At 43.7% G+C, this 25133-nt stretch overlaps 2 protein-coding genes across 4 annotated transcripts in view; both read left to right on the top strand.

The window, feature by feature from the left end:
- The first annotated feature begins 642 nt into the window (after positions 1-642).
- Positions 643-19165, top strand: cry2 (cryptochrome circadian regulator 2). Its single transcript, XM_018763958.2, has 12 exons — positions 643-899; positions 2134-2242; positions 5422-5564; positions 7091-7275; positions 8987-9075; positions 9362-9502; positions 10712-11023; positions 13204-13355; positions 13814-14016; positions 15695-15775; positions 16241-16385; positions 17223-19165. Coding segments are annotated over exons 1-12 (1719 nt in total). The 5' UTR covers positions 643-741; the 3' UTR covers positions 17224-19165.
- Positions 19166-22531: 3366 nt separating this feature from the next.
- Positions 22532-25133, top strand: part of mapk8ip1a (mitogen-activated protein kinase 8 interacting protein 1a) — a 49655-nt gene continuing 47053 nt past the window's right edge. For 2 of the 3 annotated variants that reach the window (XM_029256511.1, XM_029256510.1), the window contains exon 1: positions 22532-22736. In XM_029256511.1, the coding sequence (XP_029112344.1) occupies positions 22651-22736 (86 nt within the window). In that variant the 5' untranslated portion in view covers positions 22532-22650. Of the gene's footprint in view, positions 22737-23785; positions 23813-25133 lie in introns of those variants that run through there. The other variant, XM_029256512.1, reaches the window with a different exon arrangement.

Below are 25133 nucleotides of genomic sequence, written 5' to 3'. Positions count from 1 at the left end.
CAACTTATATAAACAAGCAGGGGTGCAAGGAGGGCCCTTATTTATATAATCTCTGGTGGCGCAGCACGGACCACGCGCGGCGCTGCATGAATGTCATAGACTCCCAAGCCCGTCAAATACTTGCGGCACACTTTCAAGGATAATTTATTACACATCCGTTTATTTTTCAAAAAATGTTGCAGATATATATATATATATACCTATTCACACACACGTGTATATATTATTTTTTTAAAAAATATAATATAATATATAGCGTATTATCTAGTGTGTAGCTGTGGCTGGTGTTCTTGATTTAATTTGCTATCTTGTGATTATGGTTCGATACTACCTTTAAAGGTTTACATAAGAAAACGAGTTGGCCCAAATACTTCCTACTCCAGACCGGGACCGTGACGCGTCTAGCGCCGCACGAGCCCAGCGCTGCTCCGCGTTCTCCGGTAATTATGACAACACGCCTCGGAAATGTTCATGGGCGGGAATACACGTGCCGAACGACCAATCGCCGCCGACCGAGCGCGGCGCTTATTTTAATACTCGTTACACGTGTCGCTTCGCAGCCAATAGGAGTGCGCGGAGGAGGGAGACGGTTACGTCGGGTCCCGTTGAGTAGACTCGAGGCAGGAGCGGTGCTCAATGTGGCGCTCTCTGTCCTGAGCGATGGCTGCGTGTCCCATCTAAGACTAAGTGAGGTTAGCTGACAGCATCTGGACTCGTTTCTATCCGCCTCGTCTGACAATCATGGTGGTGAACTCCGTGCACTGGTTCCGGAAGGGGCTGAGGCTCCACGACAACCCGGCTCTGCAGGAAGCGCTGAAGGGAGCCGACACGTTGCGCTGTGTTTACGTGTTGGACCCCTGGTTCGCGGGTTCGGCCAACGTGGGAGTGAACAGGTGGAGGTGAGTGGAACCGGTCCGCTTCACTCCGTCGTCGGCAGGCACACCGCTGCTTCACCCACGAGTGAGGAAAAGTGGCATGTTCCCCACCACGCACGCGTGTCTTCCTCGCTGACTTCTTCAATTCGTCCCGCTCTGCACAGACAGACGCGGCGTTCGTTTCGTAACGAAGCGTACGGTGCACTGTGCAGTGTGTGACTCCATAAACGTCACTATATATGGAAACGCCGCGCGCGCACACACACACACGAGACACGGGCGCACGGGGTCTGCGCTGCTTCCACACCCTTCTTCGCTGACACACGACACGTGCTGCACGTTCCGCTTAACTCTGCTCGTTTCACTCAACTTTACTGTCCTTTACTACAGTATACTAAAGGTCTCCGTATTTTCACAGTGAGTAATGCCTTTTTCAGGCGTCCCTCCCTGGTTCATCTGATCACTTGACTTGTTGTTGTGGCTGGACGCACGCCCACCAGTGACTTGCATTTTATGTAACGCACCCTCAGTAGACTGGAGAGCCCGGTACTTCACAATCACTGCACTCCACTGAACTCACCTCCTAACCCTGCCCCGCTCTGCTGTGTCCCACTGTACTAAGGGTTTCCCATGACAAAAGTGGCTGTGCCAACAACATCACATGACTTGAACCTAGGTTAGTATGTTAGTATAAATAGAGCAGCAGGTAGTCTTTATTTAGGGTCCATAATCTTGCAGGTGAAGGTTCCCACCTCCTGCTGTAGTAGCCTTGATCAAGGTACTTATCCTACAGTGACACGTTAAGAATACCCTGTAAAGTTGATTATGTAACAGTGTACATTGCCATGGAAAAAGTGTCGGATACATAAAGGTTAATAATAATAAAAATAGTAGTAATAATGATTGTTATTATTCCCTTTATAATTGTCACCATAATAAAGGTAAGTGGCCTGTATGACGTATCTGCTGTCATGCACAACCTGTTGTGTTTGAACTCTAAACACTGACAGCAGGGGTTTCGTGTTCTTCAACCGAATGTTATTTCTGGCATTCCCGTATCTTTCATTGCTCAGCTTTTGTGTCCTGCTCCAAACGGTTCGGTTGCGGGGACGTGACGCTAACCCAAGGTCTGAGATCAGCCCTTTCTGTTACTGCTGCTGGCCGAAATTACCAGCAGAAGATTCTGAATGTTAACTAGTATCAGGTGAGTTGAAAGGGGAACTTCTTGAGTCACACTCTTGTCATTGTGTCTCTGCAGATTTTTGCTTGAATCCTTGGAAGACTTGGATGCTTGCCTTCGAAAATTAAATTCGAGGCTCTTCGTGGTCCGGGGTCAACCTGCAGATGTATTTCCAAGGTTGTTTAAGGTCAGTGTGGATACTCGGAATGCGTTTACCCTCATTTTAAAGAGCTAAATAATTTGTCTGTGTGACATCTCAATAAAATTTGTTTGTTTCATACTTGTAATACTATTAATAAACAGTTAAGTTTTTATGGTCAGATAACAAAGCTGAATTCATAACTCATTGGCAAAGTTGTTAGACCTTTACAGAAGTGTTGCGATGGATATGCATGTTAAATTTGTTTCACTGTTTTGTAACCTGGGTTTTACCTGTAGGAATAATGTATTTCCAGTGCCTGGTGAATTTTGGAATGTCTATTAATGCCTGAAGTACTTTGTAATAAAACAATTAGGTATCTGATAATCTTAAATAACTGCAGTACAATGTTTGGTAGATTAGAATGTTAGAAATCCATGCCATGATGAATATGACTGTACCTGAAATAATTGTTCTCCCTTGAGCCTGTTTTTTTTTTTTAAATTTAAAAAAAAAAAAAAAAACCTTTTATAATAATTATTTGTAACTTTTTGAGCTGAAAAAAAGATCCAGCAAAGGACATAAAGGGCCACTAATATTAAACTAAAGGATCAAGGTATTAATTTAAACCTTATTATAATAATGTAATATTTGTTGTAATAATTATACTGTGGAATACATAATAGTTGATACAGTAATATAGTAATTGTTCAGGTTTGACTGTTAGCATTTGGACATCCTTTTACCATATTATCTTCTCAGGTTCCGTTGGAATAGCATCGCACATGTCTCTGTGACACCACAGTAATCGGGATTAGTTCATATGTACCATGCCACCTAAGGCATTATGTACACTTTTATAATGCCCATGCCAAGGGTCACAGATACAGGTTGTGGCTTCTGGGACAGGAAGGCATACAAAGTTCAGGTTAGCCCATCCTCTGTAATATAAGGAAGGGTTGGGTCACTCAAATCACTTACCTCAGGTCAGCCGAAAGGTAACATCATCGCTTAAGATACAGAAGCTGCTATGTATTAGGATATGAATGAGGTTTTAGTGGGGATGTCGTAGCTTCCTTGTATCGGTCTCATTTTATTTTTAAAAAAATCCACATTATTTTTACTTCCAAATTCCCAGGTCTACCTTGACTATCATAGAGGCAAAATTGTAGGTGCAGTTGTGAGAAAAAGTTTTCGAACCCTTAGTGATTATCTATTTCTGCATGAATGGCTCCTAAAATGTCATCTTTATCTAAGTCATAATAATTAAGTCTTATTCAACAAACTGCATAAACATTTTTCATTGCTATGTCTTTATTGAACAAATGTTTTAACAACAATTAAGGTCATTAATTGAAAAAAAGTGTACGAATCTTTAGGATAATGACATCTTGTGGGGGGGGGAAGGGTATTTGTGGTCTGGTGTTGCAGTCAGTTCAGGTGTGCATTTGGTCTGCCCTGCCATATATTTAAAATTTAAAAAAAAAAAAAAAAAAAGTCTAAGAACTAAGCACAATATGACCCAATCAAAACATGTCAGAGGACTTCAGGAAAAGATTGGTTGAAGCGAATAAGACTGGAAAAGATTACAAAAGAATTTCTACAAAGTTCTACAGAAGAAGTCATACAAAGATCAATAAAGGGGCTTTATTGCAGGGATCTCTTGCATTTGATAACATCTGTGTTCATGAGCCTACCCTAAGAAAAATACTGAAAAACTATTTTGGTCAGGAGAGGTTACCACAGAGGACACCACCTGGCTCAAAAAAAAGAAAAACAAACATTGCTGTGTGTGTCAAATTTGCTAAAAACCACCTGGATGTTGCACAGCGCTAATGGAACAATGTTATGTAGACAGACAAGACACAAGTGAACTTGTGGCAATGTGTTTGGAGAAAACAAATCACTTCATAGCAAAAACGAAACTTCGTGCCAAACGTGACGCTTGGTGGAGGGAGTGATTTGTTTTCTCCAAACATGTGTACTTGGTGCGGTCGTTGAGGGACCAATGATTTCCAAGCTGTATCAGGACGTTCTAGAGCAGAATATCAGGATGTCTGTCTGTGATCTAAAAGTCAGAAATGATTTGAGTCGTGCATCATGACAATGATCCGAAACGTGGGAGTAAATCAACAGAGCAACTCAGCCAAATTTTAGAAGGGCCAAGTCAGAGTCCTGACCTTAGTCTTACATTTATTCATTTACCTGATTCTTTTCTTCAAAGCGACTTACAATGTTAATCTACCTTCAGATACTTGCCTATTTGTACAGCTGGGTAATTTGCCTGGAGCAACTTAGGATAAGGACCTTGCTCAAGGGTACCGGAGCCCGACGTGAGATCTGGATCGGCGCGTGCGAGAACCTGCGTGATTTGAACATGGGTCCAAAGGCAGCAGCAGCTCTAACCGCTATCAGCTGTCCGTAGTGTTACGATGCGATGTCATCTGAAGCAGGCTGTTCGAACAAAATCTCCCAAAATTATACATGAGTTGAAAAAGTTTTATAAGAGGAATGAGCCAGAATGCCTCCTACGTGTTTGGATTGCTGATCGCATTGCCGATCAACAGCTACAGAAAGCATTTAATTAAGGTCATTGCTCAATAAATGAGGTTCCACTAGTTGCAGAATTGAAGGTTTCATATACCCTTCGAACAATGAGCTTAATTGTTAAAAAAAGTTGTCCAGTAAAAGTAAGGCAGCATAAAATGCTGTGTGTGTTCTTTCTTAAACAAGACTATTTTTATGACTTCGATGGAGATCAGACCACATTTTTTGCAGCCTTTCATACAGAAATCCAGATTATTTGAAAGGGCTCACAGATTTGGCTCAAAGCTGTATTATATGAAGGACTGTTCAAGTGATGAACATGGTAGGGACTTAGGATATACATCTTCTGTGAGAATGCGCGCAGGCTTTCGCAGTTATTTTGCAAGTTGTGTGGGCGAAACCAGCAGGAACCGGTGAGTCACTAATTGATATACAGAGCTAGAAGCTGCCTTATCGAAGACCTGCCCTTCCGTCACTTTCTGCCTCATTTCAGTCAAACTTTGCAGGTTCCAGCCTCTCGGTTTCTGTCATCACCATTGCAAGTCACCTTCGAGACTACAGTTTTGACCTCATCTTAACCTGATGTCACGTTGTCACCATTAGAGCTACGCTCAGATTTTTCCTTTCTTCTAGCCTTGCCTATTTCAGACATCCCATTTCTCCATGTTGTCCTCCATCAGGAGTGGGGAGTCACGCGTCTGACCTTCGAGTACGACTCCGAACCGTATGGGAAGGAGCGGGATGCTGCAATCATTAAGATGGCCCAAGAATTTGGAGTGGAGACGGTGGTGAAGAAGTCGCACACGCTGTACGATTTGGACAGGTTGGAAATTTCTACATTAACTCAACACATGTTACGTGTTATCGGATACACTGTTGACTCCTACTTTTAGTAAATGGACTTTCAGTATACTTTGGGACAAAGGGAGAAAAATGGCTGGCATGGTCATCAAATTGAGCATCTCATGCTATAAGCAGAAATGTCCATAGCTTAGATCAAAATATGGTTCCCGTTTTATAACATTTACAGGCAGTGTTATTAGTGATTATCGATGATGGTGGTCAGTGCTGGGATTGGCTCTGTAATTATTACAGTTTTGAAATTCCTCTTCTTACTCTGCATTGCTACCTTTAAATATGTATATATTTACTCTGGAATGTTTGTTTGTTTGTTTTTCTTTTTTTTTCTTTTTTTAAGACCTTTTTTTTTTCCGGTCCAGTACATGCAGGGATCATAATACTAATGTTGAGTAGTGTAGTGTATTTTCTAACCGTAGAAGATACAGTGGTAAGACCGCAGTAAAATGTCTAAATGGACATCAAGGAAAGAACAGAACTGGAAACATCTTTGATTAAATTCCACTGGACTGAAATCAGTACTTGCATAGAAGATAAACTGCTTCAAACTATTAATTACGGATTATTATTATTAACAACACAAAAGGTAATAATAGGTATTGGTCTTATCCAGAACTGTATTGTGAGTGTGCCTTTCCAGTTATATAAATCTGATCAAAGTTGTTAATAAGAGTGTAGGTAGTCGAGGCCCAGCATCCGACTCGAAAGGGAAGAGATGTTGCTTACGCAGGTTTGGGAAGCCTGCGGCAGGACGTGACGCGCTGCTCACCCTGGAAACGCTGCGCGCGTGTCGAGTGCTACCACCTAGTGGTCCTCCCGGCTCGTCCAGTCACGCTGCAAAACACGTGCTGGTGGTGGGAGGGGAAATAGCTTCAGTCACCAGCGCAAGCATGTGTGTGCGCGCGTGCTCCGCCGTGCTGCAGCGCACACACGGCGTCGTCCTGACACGGGGGGAGCTGGCAGGAAGTGACCTAATGGGCGGAGTCAACCGGTTCCCTATGTAGAAGCCATTGTGTAAGCTAGGACAGCAGCCCAGGGTTATGCGCGTCAAGTTACAAGTATAGTAACATTGAGGGCATGTTTTGATATAAAATTATCATACTTTGCATTATTTTTAGATTTTTTTTTTTTTTTTTGCTGCCTCATGAATTTTTTTTAAAAAACGGTGTTTTGCTGTAGAGATAAAAAAAAAAAAAAATAATCTTCCCCTAGGTAAACAGTATAGATGAGCAGGCAGAGAACAACTATAATGGCAACTCTTGCTTGACCTGTCTTTCATTCTTGAGACCAGCATATGAAATTTAAAAAAAAAAAAAAAAACATGAATGAGAGTTCTTATCAAAGCGGGCGTAAATAAAAAGTACAAGAAAAAAAAATATATAAAAGGTTATGAAATTGAGTAGTTTTATGTTTTGAGAACACAGTGTTCTTTTGTCAGGTTGCTGCCCTTTAAAACGGGTCATCGACATTTCTTTGGTCGTTGTTGTGCAGAATCATTGAGATGAACAACAGCAGCCCTCCTCTCACCTTCAAGCGGTTCCAAGCCATCGTGAACCGCCTGGGGCTGCCCAGGAAGCCCCTGCCTACGGTAACCCGGCAGCAGATGGACGGCTGCTGGACGGACGTCTCGATGAACCATGACGAGCGCTTTGGTGTGCCCACCCTGGAGGAGCTGGGTGAGGGATTTGTATTGCTCTGTCAGCATCCCATCTCAGACACTAAGACCAGCGCACACCTCGTTTTGGGCTTCTGGTATTGACCCGTAGATGGATACTTGCGTATATAAACTGTTGAACAACGGATAAATCTTCCCGCAGCTACTCGTGTGATGTAAATGTTTAAAAAAAAAAAAAATCATTAGGAACGTCATTAGGAATTGTCAGTTATTTGGATAAACCTTTTTATGCAGCTACTTTTGTGATGTACATTGGTTTGCATGGTGGAAAGTATCTAACTGTACTTTAGAATCACGTGTCTGCATCTAAGTCTCTCTTTCTGCTGATGTAATGCACACATTGTATTTTCTGTGAGATGAATAAATCAGTAATATATATGTACAGCGCTGCTTGAAAGTATGCGAACCCTGTAGGGATGGTTAATAATGTTGTATAAAATCTAAATCATAAAAGGAATAAATAATTCCAATTTGCACACCTGATTTTATTTACCTACTTAGTTCAACCAGTGCATGTTTTTTGCACTTATTTTTGTACCTGCACTACTTCCATTTTTCTACTACACACGATTTTGTGTAAACTAACATATGGAATTGTCATTACACACCTACTATGTCAGATGAGGAAGATTGTTTCTGATTAAATTACCGTTTTGTAGTAAAACTTATGGGGCACATGTGCATGCATATGTAGATAAAATACAGTATATATGTAAAATCTTTGTTAATCTCAAAAGAAATCGCACATTGGGAAAGAAAGCAGAAGTGTAGAAACCCATAATAAAACCAGTGTACTATCTTTTTTTTTTTTTTTTTTTTTAAAAAAAATGAAATGGCTACTCAGTGTGGATGTACATTATAACCTCGAGCTGCTGTTTAGTATTTCTTTATTCTGGAAAATTCTCCAGTGGTGAGGAAAACTTGAACTACCCTGATGAGAATTTCCCACCTGATATCTGCAGGACTGCTGAACCATTGGTTAGTGAATGCCAGTACAGGTGGTCCCTGATTAATGATGGTTTGACTTCTGAAATTTTTTTTTTTTTTTTCACTTTACAATGGTGAGCTGGCAATAGACATTCAATAGAAAGCGTACTTCCAATTTAGAATTTAAATTTTTTCCTGGGCAAGCGATACGCGAAGCGATACTCTCTCGTGATGGTGGCCAGCAACAGCAATCCGAATCTCCCATTCTGTCACGCAAAGGTGTGTATTAGGTGTATTAAATGCATTTTCGACTTAGGATATTTTCAACTTATGATGGGTTTTGGGGAACGTAACCCCATCGTAAATCAGGGACAACCTGTAATGTTATAAAAATCTGCATAAAACAAGGTTACAGATTTTATGTAAGGTCTACCTGTTTAAGGATGAAAAAAACGTATCAGAAGAGACAAACAAGGAAAGAAATGGACATTTTAGACACTGTGCCAGGTTAATCTGTTTCTGACTTTGAGGATTGCAGTGACTTTTTAAGGTCTGTATTGTTAGAAAACATGTGATTAACCCCAGACTCTGCTTTGCTTAACTCATTTGCACCGAATTATTATTTTTTATTTTTATTTTTTTTTCTGTTTCTCCCACACCTAGTAGCCGCACACCACACACAGCAATAAACCTTCTTTGCTGACTCGTTAATGCGACTTCAACACACGCCATACGTAACGCTGCGGCACTGCTGCCATTAAGGATGCCTTGTTCTTGCTTTGCAGGTTTTAAGACACAAGAGCTGAGTCCTGCAGTGTGGAAGGGGGGTGAGACAGAGGCGCTGGAGAGGCTTAAGAAGCACTTGGACAGAAAGGTGTGTGAGTGTGTGTCCCGCTTCTCTGTTGTTGTAAGCTTGGAAACGGAGCACCCCCCCGGAGAATTTTTTTTTTTTTTTAAACCTTGAGATGGAGGACCATAATGGGGCCAGGTTAAAAAGACTGAAAGGAGGCTGTCAGCATAACTTGTTCATGAGAACATGCATGACTTGGCAAAAAAAAAAAAAAAAAGAAAATAGCTTTCTTGAAGCCTAAGATGTATGTGGAGAAGCTGAGCACGTGTTGCCCTTCTAACTTAATCCATTTCCTTCTGTTTGCTCGCAGGCTTGGGTGGCGAACTTCGAACGGCCCCAGATTAACGTGTGTTCGCTCATGGCTAGCCCCACTGGTCTCAGTCCTTACCTGCGGTTCGGCTGCTTATCGTGTCGCTTGTTTTACTATGAGCTGCGAGATCTCTATCTCAAGGTAACATCCTGCCGCATTATGTTGGTTTTCCTTGAACTGTCATACACATTTATTTTACAGGGAATCATGCCAAAGGCTGATGGTAAACATTCTTGTACTGATGTCTGTGCCAAACGTGTCACTGTTCAGTACTTGGAGTGTTGCTGATGTATCGTGGAGGTTTATCCACGTATGTTTATTGGACGTGGGGGGCGCGGTGGTGCAGCGGGGCTGTCCGGGTCCTGCTCTCCAGCGGGTCTGGGGTTCGAGCCCCGCTTGGGGTGCCTTGCGACAGACTGGCGTCCCGTCGTGGGTTTGTCCCCTCCCCCTCCAGCCTTACGCCCTGGGACAAGCGGTTCAGATGGTGTGTGTGTGTGTGTGTGTGTGTGTGTGTGTGTGTGTGTGTGTTTATGGGATCTTTGTTGACGGGGACAACACATGTGAGGCAGTTACACGGACAGCGGTTGCGTAGAGTAGCCAGTAGGGTTAGAGCTTTCGCTCTGTTGTCTGAACATCCTTGGTTTGAAGCCCGCTCCTGCTGCAGTACCCTTGAAGGATATTTACCCTGAATTGATACAGTAAGTTTATCCTGCTGTATAAATGGGTAAATCCTTCTAAAGTGAATTGTCTAAGTCTCTTTGGAAAAAGGCATCAGGTAAATAAACATTCATAATAAATAACAAATACTGTTCTCCTGGCAATGTATTCTGTTCATCCAATTTAAATAGAGATGAGTCTGACTGATGGTCATCGAGACTTAAAGCAATACTGTGTCATTTGCGTCTTGTGAATTTCATATTAGGCCTATTTTTGCGTCTTGTGAATTTCATATTAGGCCTATTTGGCCTTTTTATTAAAGATAAAAGAGGTGAGGAGCTCTCTGTGAACAGAACCAGTGTGGTTTTGATAAATATCGGGTCCAGTTGGGTCTGGAGATATTCTGCAGCACTCATTCTATAAATGAATTTGAGTTTAAAATTCGAGCGTAACTCTGAGAATTGGATAGGAACAAGGTCTCCATTGTTTATAGCCGCAGAACTGGAACTGATCTGGTTCATAGGCAGAGCGGTGGTAATAGGCCAGCAGAATGGATATGTATTTCAAAGTGGTGAGAAACATGATTGGAATGGAATGGAATTTTCCTGAATGCCAATATTGTTAACTGTGAGACGAACGTAACAGAATGTCTGGAAAAGTCATACACAGACCCCGCTTCCTGCTCTCCTCAAGGTTCGCAAGCACAGCAGCCCACCGCTCTCGCTCTTCGGCCAACTGCTCTGGAGAGAGTTCTTCTACACGGCAGCCACCAACAACCCCAACTTCGACCGAATGGAGGGCAACCCCATCTGCGTGCAGATTCCGTGGGACCACAACCCCGAGGCGTTGGCCAAGTGGGCAGAGGGCCGCACGGGCTTCCCCTGGATCGATGCCATCATGACCCAACTGCGGCAAGAGGGCTGGATCCATCACCTGGCCCGGCACGCCGTCGCCTGCTTTCTGACCAGGGGGGACCTGTGGCTCAGCTGGGAGAGCGGCATGAGGGTATGCCGCCATGCAAAACAAAGCTCGTCTCTTTTTAGCCTCACCCTCTTCTCCTATCTCTTTGTCAATTCGCAAGGTTAGGGTTAAGTACACGTTTTCCTGTAATGGGCTTCGCGGTTGCTCGTTAAATTCACTGCTATTCATTTCCGATTCTTTTCTCCAAAGCAATGTGCAGTTCAGGATAAACAAAAGTGCATTCAGCAACGGATGAAAAAATTTCCATATATCTACACAATTACTGAAACGCAGCCTGTTTGTTCAGTATCGCCGTTTTGCAGGGACGCATTACTCGACAGCGGCGTATTGAAGTGGGAATCAAATGGAAAATGCATAAATAGGTGTAGCGGATGGTGTTGAAAAAAAAAATGTTTAAGCTTTCTGGATGAGAAATGGGTCTAAAGGAGAGCGGTTTGTAGTCCCCTCTTGAGTGTTGGGAGGAATTTGGGGGCTTCTGCAATTCAGAGGTAGAAGGGGCGCTTGATTCGACCACTTGGGGGTTTTTGATTTTGTGCCCCTTGGGAGAGGGACAGAGCGGACAGAGGTGAAGGAGTTCGGCCTTCTTGCCGGGGTGCGTTGAGCGATCGAGTCTTGTAGGTATCGGGGAGCAGGTGCGTTGTCCGTAGGCCATAGGCACAGCGTCACAGCCGGTGGAAAGACGCAAGAAAGGGAGACGCATAAGAACACTTTTTCTTCATTTCTGATTGTAGCCCTCTAATGACTCCCACCCGCCCAGTCCTGTAGCTATACCGGGGTGTTATGAGCGGACTGTCCACTGTGGACTCTGTTGGGAGGTTTGGCAGGTCTAGGCAATGCAGCTGGCTCTGGATGAGTTGGTGTCAGGCGTAGTAACATAAGTGCGGTATGGCTCTGTGTGTCTTCACTTAGTGAGAAATACGTATTTGAAGGCAGTAACCAGCAAGAGTATCTAGTGTCATAAATTAATTACATTTTAAATTATGTCCGTATTGAGTTAGCTACAATTATTCCTCTCAAAACGGTCTCGTAAAAGAGCTTGTGGAAATATTACACAGTTTTCTATCACATCAGTTATAGCCTGCAAAGACCTTTTTAAGGGAAGCTTTTGATGTGAATGACTTTTTAATAAGGGAGCATAGGATAGTTACGTGGTGTGGTATAATCCTGGTTTAAGATGATCACGCGTAAGCAATTGTTGTTGATATCCAGGAATTTGCAATCTTTACATTTATAAATTTGGCAGATGCCTTTCTCCGAAGCGCGTACGTCTCGAAGAAAATACAATTCGTGCATTAAATTAGGAGAGAGAGACATAGCTGCAGATGTTATTCTTAAGTACAGTTTCCTTCCTTTCCCCATATGTTCTGGCGTTCATCTCGGCGATTCCTAATCACCTTCCTTTTTTTTTTTTTTAAAGACTGCCCCAAGCATGATCATGAACATCTGTACCTTAAGGGCATAAACATTTATACCTTACATGGACTTAAGAGATCATGGGCAAAGTGACTTCGGAAGAGGTTAATTATTTTGTGGATTTTTTTGGTGGGTTTTTTTTTTGTTTTGTTTTGGGTGGGGGTGTTTTCTTTTGGCTGAAGACTGTCCCAATTTCCACCGTGTTTAACTCTCTGTCCCCAGCACGGTGCATTGCTGCGTAAGCAGTTCCTTGGTTCAAACAATGAGCATTTGTGAACAGTACAGTTGATCTATGGTAGAGACACCAGGGTCTTGTCTTCAGAGTCCATATTACTATGGAAACAGTTCATTCAGCACTGCCGAGGGGAAAGGGTGCGAGCAGGGGATAATGCAAACCTGCCGTCCATCAGTTACAAGCTTTTCACTCAGTCTAATCCATTGTGTTGCACCACAACTTGGAAGTTCGGTTACTGAGCTGTTGCGGCAGTTTTAAGAATAAAGCTTCAGGTAATTTAAAAATGACGTGAAAATAATGTTACATTTTGTCGTTATGTATAAAGATGATTATTATGGCCAAGCAGGACTAATCTTCAGCATTTTCAGTTTGCTTACATTGGTAGGCAGAAATTGTGTCCATGGAAAAGGTTGTGCTAAGTTCCCGTCGAGTCCCCCCCAAAAAAAAAAAAAAAAAAACTGAGCTGGAGTCCTACTCCTCTTTGACCATGGTAACTGTGGTGTTTTACATGTGTGCTGTGCCTACGGACTGCTCTGACCCTACCAAACTCCCCTAGGTGTTTGAGGAGCTGCTGCTGGACGCCGACTGGAGCGTGAACGCGGGCAGCTGGATGTGGCTCTCCTGCAGCGCCTTCTTCCAGCAGTTCTTCCACTGCTACTGTCCCGTGGGCTTCGGACGCCGCACCGACCCCAGCGGAGACTACATCAGGTACGCAGGACTCCACCCGACAAGCCAGCACTCGCGTCTGCGGTTTATCTGGGATCAGCTGGCCTCCTTAACGTAATCGCTGTCTAATACAATTACCATTTATTCTTATATTGCGCTCTGTCCCCGCAGACAGACTCAGAGTGCATTCAGAAGGCTAAAGCAAATGACAGACCATCACATGGAACACATACGCATTTAAGACACCATAAATTAAAGTAATGAGACCGCTCAAATAATAGGAACAAAGGTGCACCAATGTATAATATAATATAATAATAGTTTATAAATAGTTTAGTTTCCTTTTGTTGTCAAGTGCAATTTTTTTTAATGTGTAGTATAAACTGATATAGCACAGTGGGCAACTTTCCTGTTTCTCCTCCTCCTCCGCCTCCGCCATGTTTGCCTACTTGCTGGTGAGTTAAAAGGAAACGACACAGACGTTCGTTTTCCTTTCATAGGAAGTACATCCCGAAGCTGAGGGACTACCCAAACCGGTACATTTACGAGCCCTGGAACGCCCCCGAGTCGGTGCAGAAGGCAGTGAACTGCGTGGTGGGTGTGGACTACCCCAGGCCAATGATAAACCACGCCGAGGTCAGCCGCCTCAACATCGAGCGCATGAAGCAGGTCTACCAGCAGCTCTCGCACTACAAGGGACTCAGTGAGTGATACTCGAACCCCCGCCGCGCTCTCCCGGGTTCGCGGCCCCTCTGCTCGGCTTTTAACCGCACGAGGAGCGCGCGAGGTCCGTCTGCGATGAGGCCGCCCTCGCCCCCGGGGTCGTACTCTTACACGGACGCGCTGCGTACCGCGGTAATTGGCCCGCGTTCGGTCCCGCTACCTTGACAGGCCAGAGTGCGGGGCCCACTTCCTCCGCAGTCTCGCGCCTTTCTCGCACACCGCATTCCCAGAGTTTTTTGCGCACAGCACTTCGTCACAGTTTACACCTCGCTGTAATCTCTCTGCCTTCACGCCTTGGCGCTCTGGGGTAGCCGGTTCTAGTTTTGCACTGCTCTTCCTTTTTGAAGTTCTCGTTTCCCCCCTCGAAACTTTTTGAACCCTAAAGTTTCAAATCGCTCTGAGACTGTGCCGTCAGGAGGGGGGAGAAAAGGTTTTCATATCCAGCAGTTTTTGGCATTTACCGTGAAGCTGGCAGCCCCATATTGGCATACTCCTTATTAGTAGCCCGAGTTACGGTGATTGTTGTTGTTAGCTGGATGGTAATTTGTGGTATCTAGGTTGTTGGTCAGCAGGGTAACTCTTGCACATGGACCAAGTGTGTGTGAGACAGGAGTCAGTCTGAGTGAGACTGACCCCCCCCCCCCCCCCCCCACTGTGGTGTAGACCCCATTGAGTGTGTGCATAACTAACACTTGCAAGGCTTTTGAAATCCACAACTTTTTTTTTTTTTTTTTTTTTGCAGCCTTACTCCAAAATTTAAAACGTTCACTGTATTTCCACCTGCCAGGGCCCTCATTAGGATGTTACAAAAGCGTACCATTTTCTGTCTGAATGACGGTCGGAAATAATGATTTCTACCTGGAGCTGAGCAAATCGAAACGCGATGTCACAAGTGCCCCCATCCACAGAAGAAGATGAAAAAGCTGCGGTTGATGACAGGTGTCATATTAGCAGGGTGCTAGATTAGCGTTGCATCATAACCGTAGTCCAATCAATACGGTACCCCAGCGGGTCATTGCTTATTATAAAACTGTCCCCGGCACCTGGGTACAGGATTTGCAAATTGGGAATGATGTCTTTTTACGTTTTCGATTATATAAGCAGCCTAGATGACTCCGAAACATTTGACATGAGCAGTATGACATTTGCCCTGGTTTTGTAATGTGAAGTGAAGAGGAGGGCATTTATTGGGTTTTAACAGCGCTGACACAGCACGGACACCGTAGATGGCCTTTTGGAAATATGGCCATGTTCTAGCAGCTGCAGTGCCATTTAACCTGCATTTTCCCTGTGGTTTTACCCCAACTAATGCTGTTGGGAGTGAAAAAAAAGAACTTGTTTGTTCATGTTTAAACGCATGCTTCAAGTGGTTCATCAAACAAGAACAAATAAAATGTTCTTGTTAGATGAGCGTTTAATGTAATTGTGAGCAAGAGTAGCTGTTAAGTAATAACGTTATTGAATCTTATTGCTGTTTTTAGTTGGCATTTGGGTAGGTTAATACAATGATCTCATCTGTGGTCACAATGCCCATGTCATGCTCCTGCATTCAGTGCTGACTCACTGTTCCCAGATTCCCCCCTCCCTTTGCATCCTCCCATCACCAGGCGAGTGTTTGTTCTCCCATTGTGCTGAGATTTGTCTGTCCCTTTGCCCAGGTTTGCTGGCCTCGGTTCCCACCATTCAGGAGGAGGCAGAGCTGCCGAGATCGGACGACTCGCAGTCCCACAACAGCAGCGGTATTGATTTCATTGCTTTTCACATGACGGTGACATTTGCAAGAGGGGTTAATTTTTGGTGTGAAACGTATAATAACGCTTAATGCACCGAGGCGTTCATGAGTGCCAGAAGGTGCGAGTTGCCACGGCTGGGTAGGTTTACTCTGAACCGTGCTGGTGTCCTACCACACTGAAACGAATTCGTGCCCAGGAAAAGGCGAGTGCTTGTCACCGTGTGCCCCCTGCTGGATAAAAAATATTTATTGTAAAGTTGTTTATTAAGGTCCATATCCTGTGTATGTCAGCATTTTATACCGTCAGTGCTGCAGTGTTTCAGCAGAAGTCCTTAAGGAGAACAGCAGCACAAACGTTTAATGAGAAAACCGCTTCTTTTCCTTTTCGTGTTCATTGTTTGTAAAGTTCCGTTTGACCTGGAAAAAGGATGTTGAGTTGGGGCTCTGTAAGCAGAGGAATTCTTTGTTCCAGATGTGCAGTCTGATGAACCCAGCAAGAAGGCCTCTTTAGGGAAGAGGGAGAGACCTTCAGAGCTCCAAAGACCCCCTGCATGCACACAGCCCAAAGTCCAGCGCCGCAGCACTGCCGAAGGGAGCTCAAGCAAACAGCAATATTAGTACGTACCTGTGAGCCCGTTTCGCTACCGGCTGTCTCCACGTGGACCGTAACCACAGTCTTGAACTTGATGCAGGAAACTAATGAAAACAGCTGGTAGTGTAGTGGTTAGAGCTACTGCCTTTGCACCCAAAGGTTGCAGGTTCAACCCCCACCTCCAGCTTTAGTACCGTTGAGCAAGGTACTTACCCTAAATTGCTTCAGTAAAATTACCCAGCTGTACAAATGGGTAAATGATTGTAATCGTAACATTGTAAGTTGCTTTGGAAAAAAGCATCAGCTAAATGAATCAATGTAAATTAAAAGAGACAACGAGGGGAGATGTGGAACACTTTACCATCAGGCATAGTGAACTCGACGGCAGAGGCTAGAAGACGAGGCGGGCGGTAGTTGCACTAGTCGAGGCCGAATATCATCATGGCTTGGACTAAGGAGTTTTATAGAGTGGGTTTGACGCTATGGCAGGATCTTGTGGAAGTTATATAGGAGGTGTATATAGGATCGGGTTAGGGGTTTCATCTCCTGGAAGAAGCAAAGACTTTGAAAATGGAAATATGAAATGAGTGAATTGCCCATGAGCTGCCAAATTGTGAATTTGATAAAGAATTCCCAACAAGGGTTGGACCTGCTGGGATTAAAAGGATCCCAGTCTTGGGGAGCGTGAGTGTTTTAAATACTTGAGTAGTTTGAAATATCTCCAAATTGAGAGTCCTTTGTTGCAGAATCTTAAGTATCAGATCTTTGACCCCAGGCCTTTTCATATGCATCCATTCATCAGCCCATGTACACCAAAATTGATTGCAGTTTATTTTATGGTGTCTGTTTCTCTGTTTCCCAGGAAACACCCCAGAGATAAGCCATGCCTGTATGATGCGAGAACTACTGCAGGAAAGAGCTACAGCTGACCATCAGGCTCCAGCCCTGTGGGTAGATTGAAATCTGTAGTAGCTGTTTTTTTTTTTTTTTCTTTTTTTTGAACAACTGTAAAAAATAACTCACCTAAAAACACATTGCCAAGAATGCTGCAACAAGATTAAAAAGGATGCAATGCTCTTGCTTCAGCATTTCCAAACCATTTATTTTTTTCTTTTATTTTTCATTGCCAGCCAAGCATTTACTAAACATGTGAGTGACGGATAACTCCCTGCTATCTTCATCTCCAGTATGAGATTTTTTTGGACACTGAAAATTTTGTGGAATCAACAGGAATGTCTGGATGGCTTAGTAGCACGAAAGCTTATCTGCAGTAAACTAGCGTACATTCCGTGTGTTGCACAGCAAGCCATACAGCACTGCTGTCGTATGAAAGGTGCAGGATGACTAAAGAAAAGCGGTCTCTGCTACCACAGCTGTCATTGATGTGATGCCACCTCTGCAATTTCTGAAGAGTAATATTCTTTCCCTATATATGCACTCTTCTTTCCACATATTTCAGCCTTATTTGTAGAATACAAAAAAGCAAAAGAAACTCATTGCCAAGTTTGCACAGCGATTTCTACTAATCCAGAGTCGTGTTTTTAAAGCCGTTCGACGTTTGTTACACCATACAGTTGAGGTTGACTTTAGTACAGATGTTCCTTGATTTACATTGGTTCTCTGTTCCTACACCCTCTATCCAAAATAAGTTAAGCTTTAAAATAGTTTTAAAAGCAATGTCATAAATGAAAATTAAGTGAAAAGCCCATTTTTTTTTTGAAGAGCCATGATCCAGGTATTGGTAATCAATAGATAATTGATAACTCAGAGGGCTCCGAAAGTATATCTGGTTCCCTTTGTGTCTGTTCTCAGTATGTCTTTACTGTGGGATACGCTCAAAATATTATTGGGAGCAGAAAAAAGTTAATACTCTGTGAAAGCGGTTATGGAAAACAGATTGCTGCGTGTGTGAGAATAAAAGAATGGGGACGCAGGAGGACGGGGTAAAGCCGGTGCCTCGCAGTTCCTGGGCAGCTCAGTGGACGTGGGGTTCGAGTGCAGCTCAGAGTGTGTGGAGTTGGCACCTTTCTCCTTGTGTTTGCACCCCCAGACATGGGCAGAAGAAGGCGCAGGCAATCCGCTTCTGTTCCTCCCTTGCCTTTTAAACCACGCAAGTGGCCGTTATGAGTTGGGGTTGATTCGATGGGATGTCCGTTGTCATAAAAAGGAATACCAGCGTTCATAAAAGGCCAAACCTTTTTTTTTTTTTTAATCCTATATTAGACTTGTAACTGATGCAGACATTCCAAGTAAAAACACAAGTTCACAGATACTACATCTTCATAAACATAACTAATATTATTTCCTTTTTGTATCATACAGAAGTTTACATTTATTTAGAGGACTAATTGAGCCAATTAATTCCTAAGATTAGAATAATTCTACATGCCAGAATTCATGTAGACACTCCCAATGCATTTCACACACGGGCTAGTCATATATAGCGAATGAATACAAAAGTAAAGAAGAAACCAAATTGCTTTCAAGAGAAGCGAAGCCTGCATAAATTGTCTCTTTCGTTTGCTGGTGTGGCAATACCCAATGGCGGTGGAAATTAAAATGCTTAATTCCCCTGTGCTCTTTGTTAATTAGTCCAATTTCAGATTGTTCGTTAGTTTAAATCGAGAGGATTAACCCTCTCTTCTCTGTTGTCGCCAAGCCTCTCTCTAGGAGGACAGTACTCGATCATCTGAGAATGTAGTGTGGGACAGAGTGGGACACTGGCCCTTGCTAGTAACACTTTAATTTTCAAATGCAAATAGGCATTTGTCATTTAGGCACTTTGGATAGTTTTTTCCTGTGAAGACATGCAGTATGTCTGTCTCTTGTATCTTTGATTGATGCATTTAAACCAGTTTTTTAAATGTATCTTACTAGAAAGGATAATTTGCTTATGCAATACATGTACTGAAAATGTCTATGAAATACTTACTACTTATTTATCAGAGTAAATGAAGAATATTTATGTGCTGCAAAGCTGAGTTTATAAATGTTATGACTAACCATCTAATTTGCATAAGACAAAACTGTAGTTTATATTTCAGTCCACTGTAACAAGTGGAAACATTAAACTAGACTCAGAATTCTGCATGGATGCCTTACACATGTGCAGCCCTGTGTATAGTATTGCTCAGTTCTCCTTTTTCCAGGCCTGCAAGTGCATATCAGATGCGATGATTTATAATATGCACATACGGAATTGTTGGAAATTATTTCAGGGGTCATATTTATTAATGTTTGTTTTGTTTTGAATGGCAGCTTTGGGATGTAGAACGTGATACAGTTTCCCATTACCAGTTTGCTTCTGTTTCTTACATGTGTAGGCTGCATAAATACATACTATTTGGCAATCCTTGCATCCTAGGTACACAAGGGATATGCCAGACCCATTCAGCAACCATATTTGTACCAAAAGTAAAATAACGTATATTCAAGTGTTACTAGTAGTTACTGTTATTTATTTAATTTTATTTAATTATCAGTTCTATCCTGGAACACTTGCTCCCCATAATAGGATGGATAAACATTTTAAGTTTCCCCTTTTGTTCTTTGTAATGCTGTGGCAAGGCAATAACTTTGCTTCATCTTTACAGAAAATTGGGAATGAGATATATGCCTCATTAATCCATTTATTTAAAAAGTCTTTTCCAGAAGTTGTAAATTTGGATGTAGTTTTTATTTTATTCTTTGCCCTTCACTATTAATTTTCCAAGACCTTTTGATATGTGTGTATTATAAATCTTTGTTTTTGTTTGTTTTTACATAAATTGTAAAGAATAAACTACTTTTTTCCTAAATAAATTCAGCTTCTGTAAGTTGCTGTTTTGTGGCCATCTTTTGGTTTTTCAGGTTCTGCCTCTGAGGAGAACATAAACCGGCTGTATGCCGTCATGTTTTATGTTCGTCACCACGCCGGTCCGTCCACTGTAATAAATTAGACGGAGCTGTAGCTTTGATGCCCTGTGATTGACTGGTGTTTTGTCCAGGCTGTTCACTGCCCTCTCTTCCTATGCTTCAGGGACAGGCTCTGGACCACCATGAGCTTGCGTCGATGCCAGAATTATGGCTACCATACAGTGAGCAACGTGCCCATTGCGTTTTCCATTTTGCGCGTTGTATCCCTCACAAAGGAATTGAATCCCCGAGATCCGAGGGAATTTCACAAAGTAGGATCTCTGTTTGCTGGACTGCCGAAAAGTCGAGGTGTCCGAACTGATACTTCTGACATGAAATATCTCTGTGTGAAAGGCTTGTTTACAAGATGAGAGTTTTGACTGGGCCACTGCAGGACATTCACCTTTCTGTTCTTGTCATTCCAATGACTTATGCTTGGGATTCATGTCCAGCTGAAATGGGAACTTATGCCCAGGCTTCTGTTTTTCTAGGAGACTGATGCAGGTTGTCCTGCAGTATTTCCCAGTGTTTTTTCCATCCATTTTCTCTTTTATTTTAACTAGTATCTGTTGATGAAAAGCAGCCCCGCAGCATGATGTTCCCACCACCATACTTCATTGTAGAGATGTTCCTTAAGGCATTGGAAGCATTAATTTGGCACCAGATATAGCATCGTCTCATCGTCACACATCATCTGAACTGCTTGTCCCATACAGGGTTGCGGGGAGCCAGAGCCTAACCCGGCAACACAGGGCACAAGGCTGGAGGGGGAGGGGACACACCCAGGATGGGACGCCAGTCCATCGCAAGGCACCCCAAGCGGGACTCGAATCCCAGACCCACTGCGCCACCACACCCCCCGCCAGATATAGCTTTTAGCCAAAATTCAAAGCCCTATGGGTCCAATGCAGGAGCACAAAAAGGCCCCATGTTCAAGTCCGCAGTTGAGTTGCTCTCGTGCTTTCTGGCAAACTCCAGATGAGTTATGCTTCACGATGGTAGTTTTGGAGTAATGATTCCTTTCCTGTCGCCATATGCAAATCTGTTTTAGTAATTTAAATGAGCAAGGCTTACCCATCACACGGAATTTAGGCTGCAAATTCAGACAGTGGCACAACAGAAACTTGAACACATTCACAGTTTTGCCTCCCTAAAAGCAAATTTATGACAGTGTTTGTTTCTTCACTAATGATGATGTGCTCCCCTGTGAAAGAAAACTACCTGATAACCAGTTTCTTGAAGTCACTTCATTCATACTGAAAAGGAAACATTTTTTGTTTTTGTTGTATTTAAGTGAAGTAAGGAAGCTGTTGAGTGTTTGCAGTTTGGGGCCTGTTTGAGGACCTTCAATAACACGCACAATCAGTACTTCTGTGCCTCCCGTCAGCTGAACTGAGCTGAGCCCAGCCGAGGTCCAGCCTAACCTCACAAGAAAGGTAAGTTATACAGGGTGTCTCAAAAATGTAAACACATTGGACTTTCGCTACTCGCCCACCTACCAATTTTTGGACGTGCCTGTATCTTAATGGTGAATATTTTGAACCCTTGGCCTATTTCAACAATGTGAGAAACCCTTATTTCTTTGATCACGGGGTATGTCTATTTCCAGTAAATTATGTTAAAGACCATTGAGGGACATTGCAGTGTGTATGTATTTAGTTTCACACTCGTTAACTGTTTCCCATTTCAATATTAACTCATTTATGATGCATATGCCATATGTTGAGCACAATATTTCCACCATAGTTTTTTTTTTTTAAATTTTCCACCATTGCATCTTTTCCATTGTTTACAATGGAATTTAAAAAACATTGTTTGGGGCAAACCATGCACGCTGAAATAAACAATACTTGAAAATTGTGAAGTGAGTCACCTCCAAAGAGATAATAGGCTTAATGCCTGTCCAACTGGTCGGTTCCATCTCTTGGTTTGCGGGGAAATTGAGCAAGCTTTGGAATCTATTAATACTGTTTTTCTGTAGTCTTGTAAGGCTTCAGTTAACCTTTCATCATGGCCAGGGTCGCGGCGGTCCGGAGCCTATCCGAATCACTGGGCACGACACTAGGGGAGGGACACACCCTGGAAGAGACTCCAGTCAGGTCGTTTAAGAAAAACATGAAAACTGAGAAGAACAAAGAAGAACAAAGCCGCGTGGCGCGCGTCCCGCTTTGTGCAGCTACTGACTTTTTTTTTACTGCGGTAAATGTTTGGCACAAAGCAGAGACCGTCGTCGCTGTGTCTCCGCGGTCCGTCCCTCGAGCTCCTTCACCCCGCCCACGCCACGCCACCCCACCCACCCGAGCGCGCAGACGGCGCCCTCAGCCCCCCGCGCGCGGCGCGCGTCTCAGCATCCTCCCGCATCGCCGCGCTCCCGCACGCGTGAGTGAGCGCGCGGAATGGCGGATAGAGACAAGCGAAAGCCCCCAGCATCACCCGGCTCTCCCTTCCGCGGCTTGAGCATCGTGTCTCCCCCGCACTTCAGGTGAGCGTGTTGTTCGTGCTTCCGAGAGGATGGATGCGGGGGGTCTTCCGACACACACACACACGTATGCATACATACATGCATGCATGCATACATACATGCGCGCGCACATACACGTCCGCTCTGCTTGTTGATATCGCCAAGAGTGTTTCGCGAAAGCCCCCCTCCCCAGGCTTCTCTGTCTGTGTCTCTCGGACCCTCCTTGCGATGTAAGCCAAACGCAGAAGAACGCGAGGGCTCCCCCGGCGAATGCGTTTTATTCTTCTTGTTTGCATAGAAAACAATATTTGTTGTTTAGGCGTTTCAACGCGCGAACGACAGGGCGTGGGCTCGTGCCACACCCCCCACCCCCCAGGTACAGAGGCTCCGACACGACAGCAGCCGCCCTCAGCCTCCGCGGCAAATATGTGCTGTTTGGAAACAATATCACGACTGTTTTTGCACTCAAACGTGTTTTATTCACCGTGTTTCGCTGTGTTCTTAATCATGTCAATATATCGTAGTTTGATTTAAACAGCTGCTCTGACGTTTTCCACAAACGCCGGGTGACGGGGTCGGTTACCTCAGGTTAGCACAGCCGCGCGTCGTCGGAAAACGGCTTTTAGAGCTATTCCGACTCCGAGTGCTAACTGGTGAAAACATTATTAAAATAAAATAAGCAAACAATTACAGCCGTCTGAAAGATACGTTCAAACAACGTTATCACCCAGTTAGGTGACGGAACAGGCGCGAAATGAAACGGATAGAGTCTGATAGACTGGCTAAACTTGTACGTTGCGTACTCTGGCATATTTTCTATTTCTACAGACCTAAAATATGCCACCCATTGTTTTAGCTTGCTGAGGAGTTGTGCGGTAGAATTTCGTTATTCCACGCTTGGGTAAGTCTTTTGAAATCATAAAAGGGGAAAATGTGACGTGTGCGACCCATTAGACTAGTTCACTGAGACGGGACGATAAACGCTGTTTTTAACTCGTCTGGACTGGACTGGACAGGACGTTAAGTGGCAAGGATCACAGTACACTCTGCATTTACACTGAAAAGAAATGCCCTTGGTACTGATCAACTAAACAAAGGTCAGTAATAGTGTTTGTTAAATGGAAGTTTTCTCTCTAAGGTGAATTACAGTGTTTCGGTATCAGTTTTATGGAAATTTACTTTTTTTTTTTTATTTTTAACAGCAGGGTCTTCTTGTATCCATTCATAGTGAGTGCTGTGGTTAAGGGTATGACAGCAGGAATAGGATGATGTGAACCAGCAACCTTCAGATTGCAAAAGTGGCAGCCCTAAGCACAATGCTGTGCTCCTTTACATGTCTCTTGAGACTTGCTTTGTTTTGCATGGCTTTGTGTTCTGTAACAAGGCGCTGCTGAGAGATTTCGACTCGGGAGAAGCATGTCTTCGCTGTAGCCCAGACATCACCAGCTCTTGTCTATCATATGTCAACAGCCGACTGCAACCAGAAGGTTCAAACCTGCCGGTTACTGGCACTGTGAATTGAGTGTGAATCACATGCATCTCATGTTTTTTGCTGTTCGACAACATCAGTTTATTCAAATAGTGGTTTAAATAGTCAAGCATCAAGCAGTAGGGCAGCAAGTACACACACGCTGGCTGAAACCGCTTATCCCAAGCAGAGTCTAACCCGAAACACAGGACGTAAGCCTGGAGGGGGAGGGGACATACCCAGGATGGGATGCCAGTCTGTCGCAAGGCACCCCAAGCAGGACTAGGACTCGAACCCCTGCCCCGCCAAGTAGCGTAGTGGTAAGAACTGCTGCCTTTCACTTGAAGGACACAGGTACAAATCCCACCTCCTCTTTGTAGTGCCCTTGAGCAACATCCTAAATTGCTCTATTCAAACTTACCCTGCTATATATAACATGTAAAAAGTGTAAAATTATAAGTTACTCTAGAGGAAAACGTGAGTTAAAGTTGTTGTTGGTGCAGTGAGCCAATGTTCAAAGCCAGCTTAGTCTGTATGGAGTTTGCATGTTATCCCGTGTCGGTGTGTGTTTCGTCTGGGTGCTCTGGTTTCTTGCCATACTCCACAGATGTGTAATCCAGATGAATTGTTCAGTTGCCTGTAGTATGTGAGTGAGTGTCTGTCTGTCTGTGTGTGGCTACCCTGTGATGGACTGGCCTTGCGCCCAGTGATTTCAGGAGAGGCTCTGTACTGCTATGACTCTGACCAGGACAAATGGTTAACATGAGTGAGGTTGCTACATTGATCTCTGTCATATGCAGCAGTTATGAGGGGACAAAAGACGACATGAAAAGGCAGACTTCCAAACAGTTATGCAGTGTGTGTGAGTGAAAGGTCAGAGGGCGTTCAGACTAAACAGTAGCAATCTCCTCTTGCTAGGCTCTGAGCCAGCGGGCTGCAGAAAAAGCACA

The sequence above is a fragment of the Scleropages formosus genome, chromosome 11, assembly GCF_900964775.1.
Source record: "Scleropages formosus chromosome 11, fSclFor1.1, whole genome shotgun sequence".
Taxonomy (NCBI): domain Eukaryota; kingdom Metazoa; phylum Chordata; class Actinopteri; order Osteoglossiformes; family Osteoglossidae; genus Scleropages; species Scleropages formosus.
Note: the sequence above shows the minus strand (reverse complement) of the source record. Positions and strands in the feature narration are given on the sequence as shown.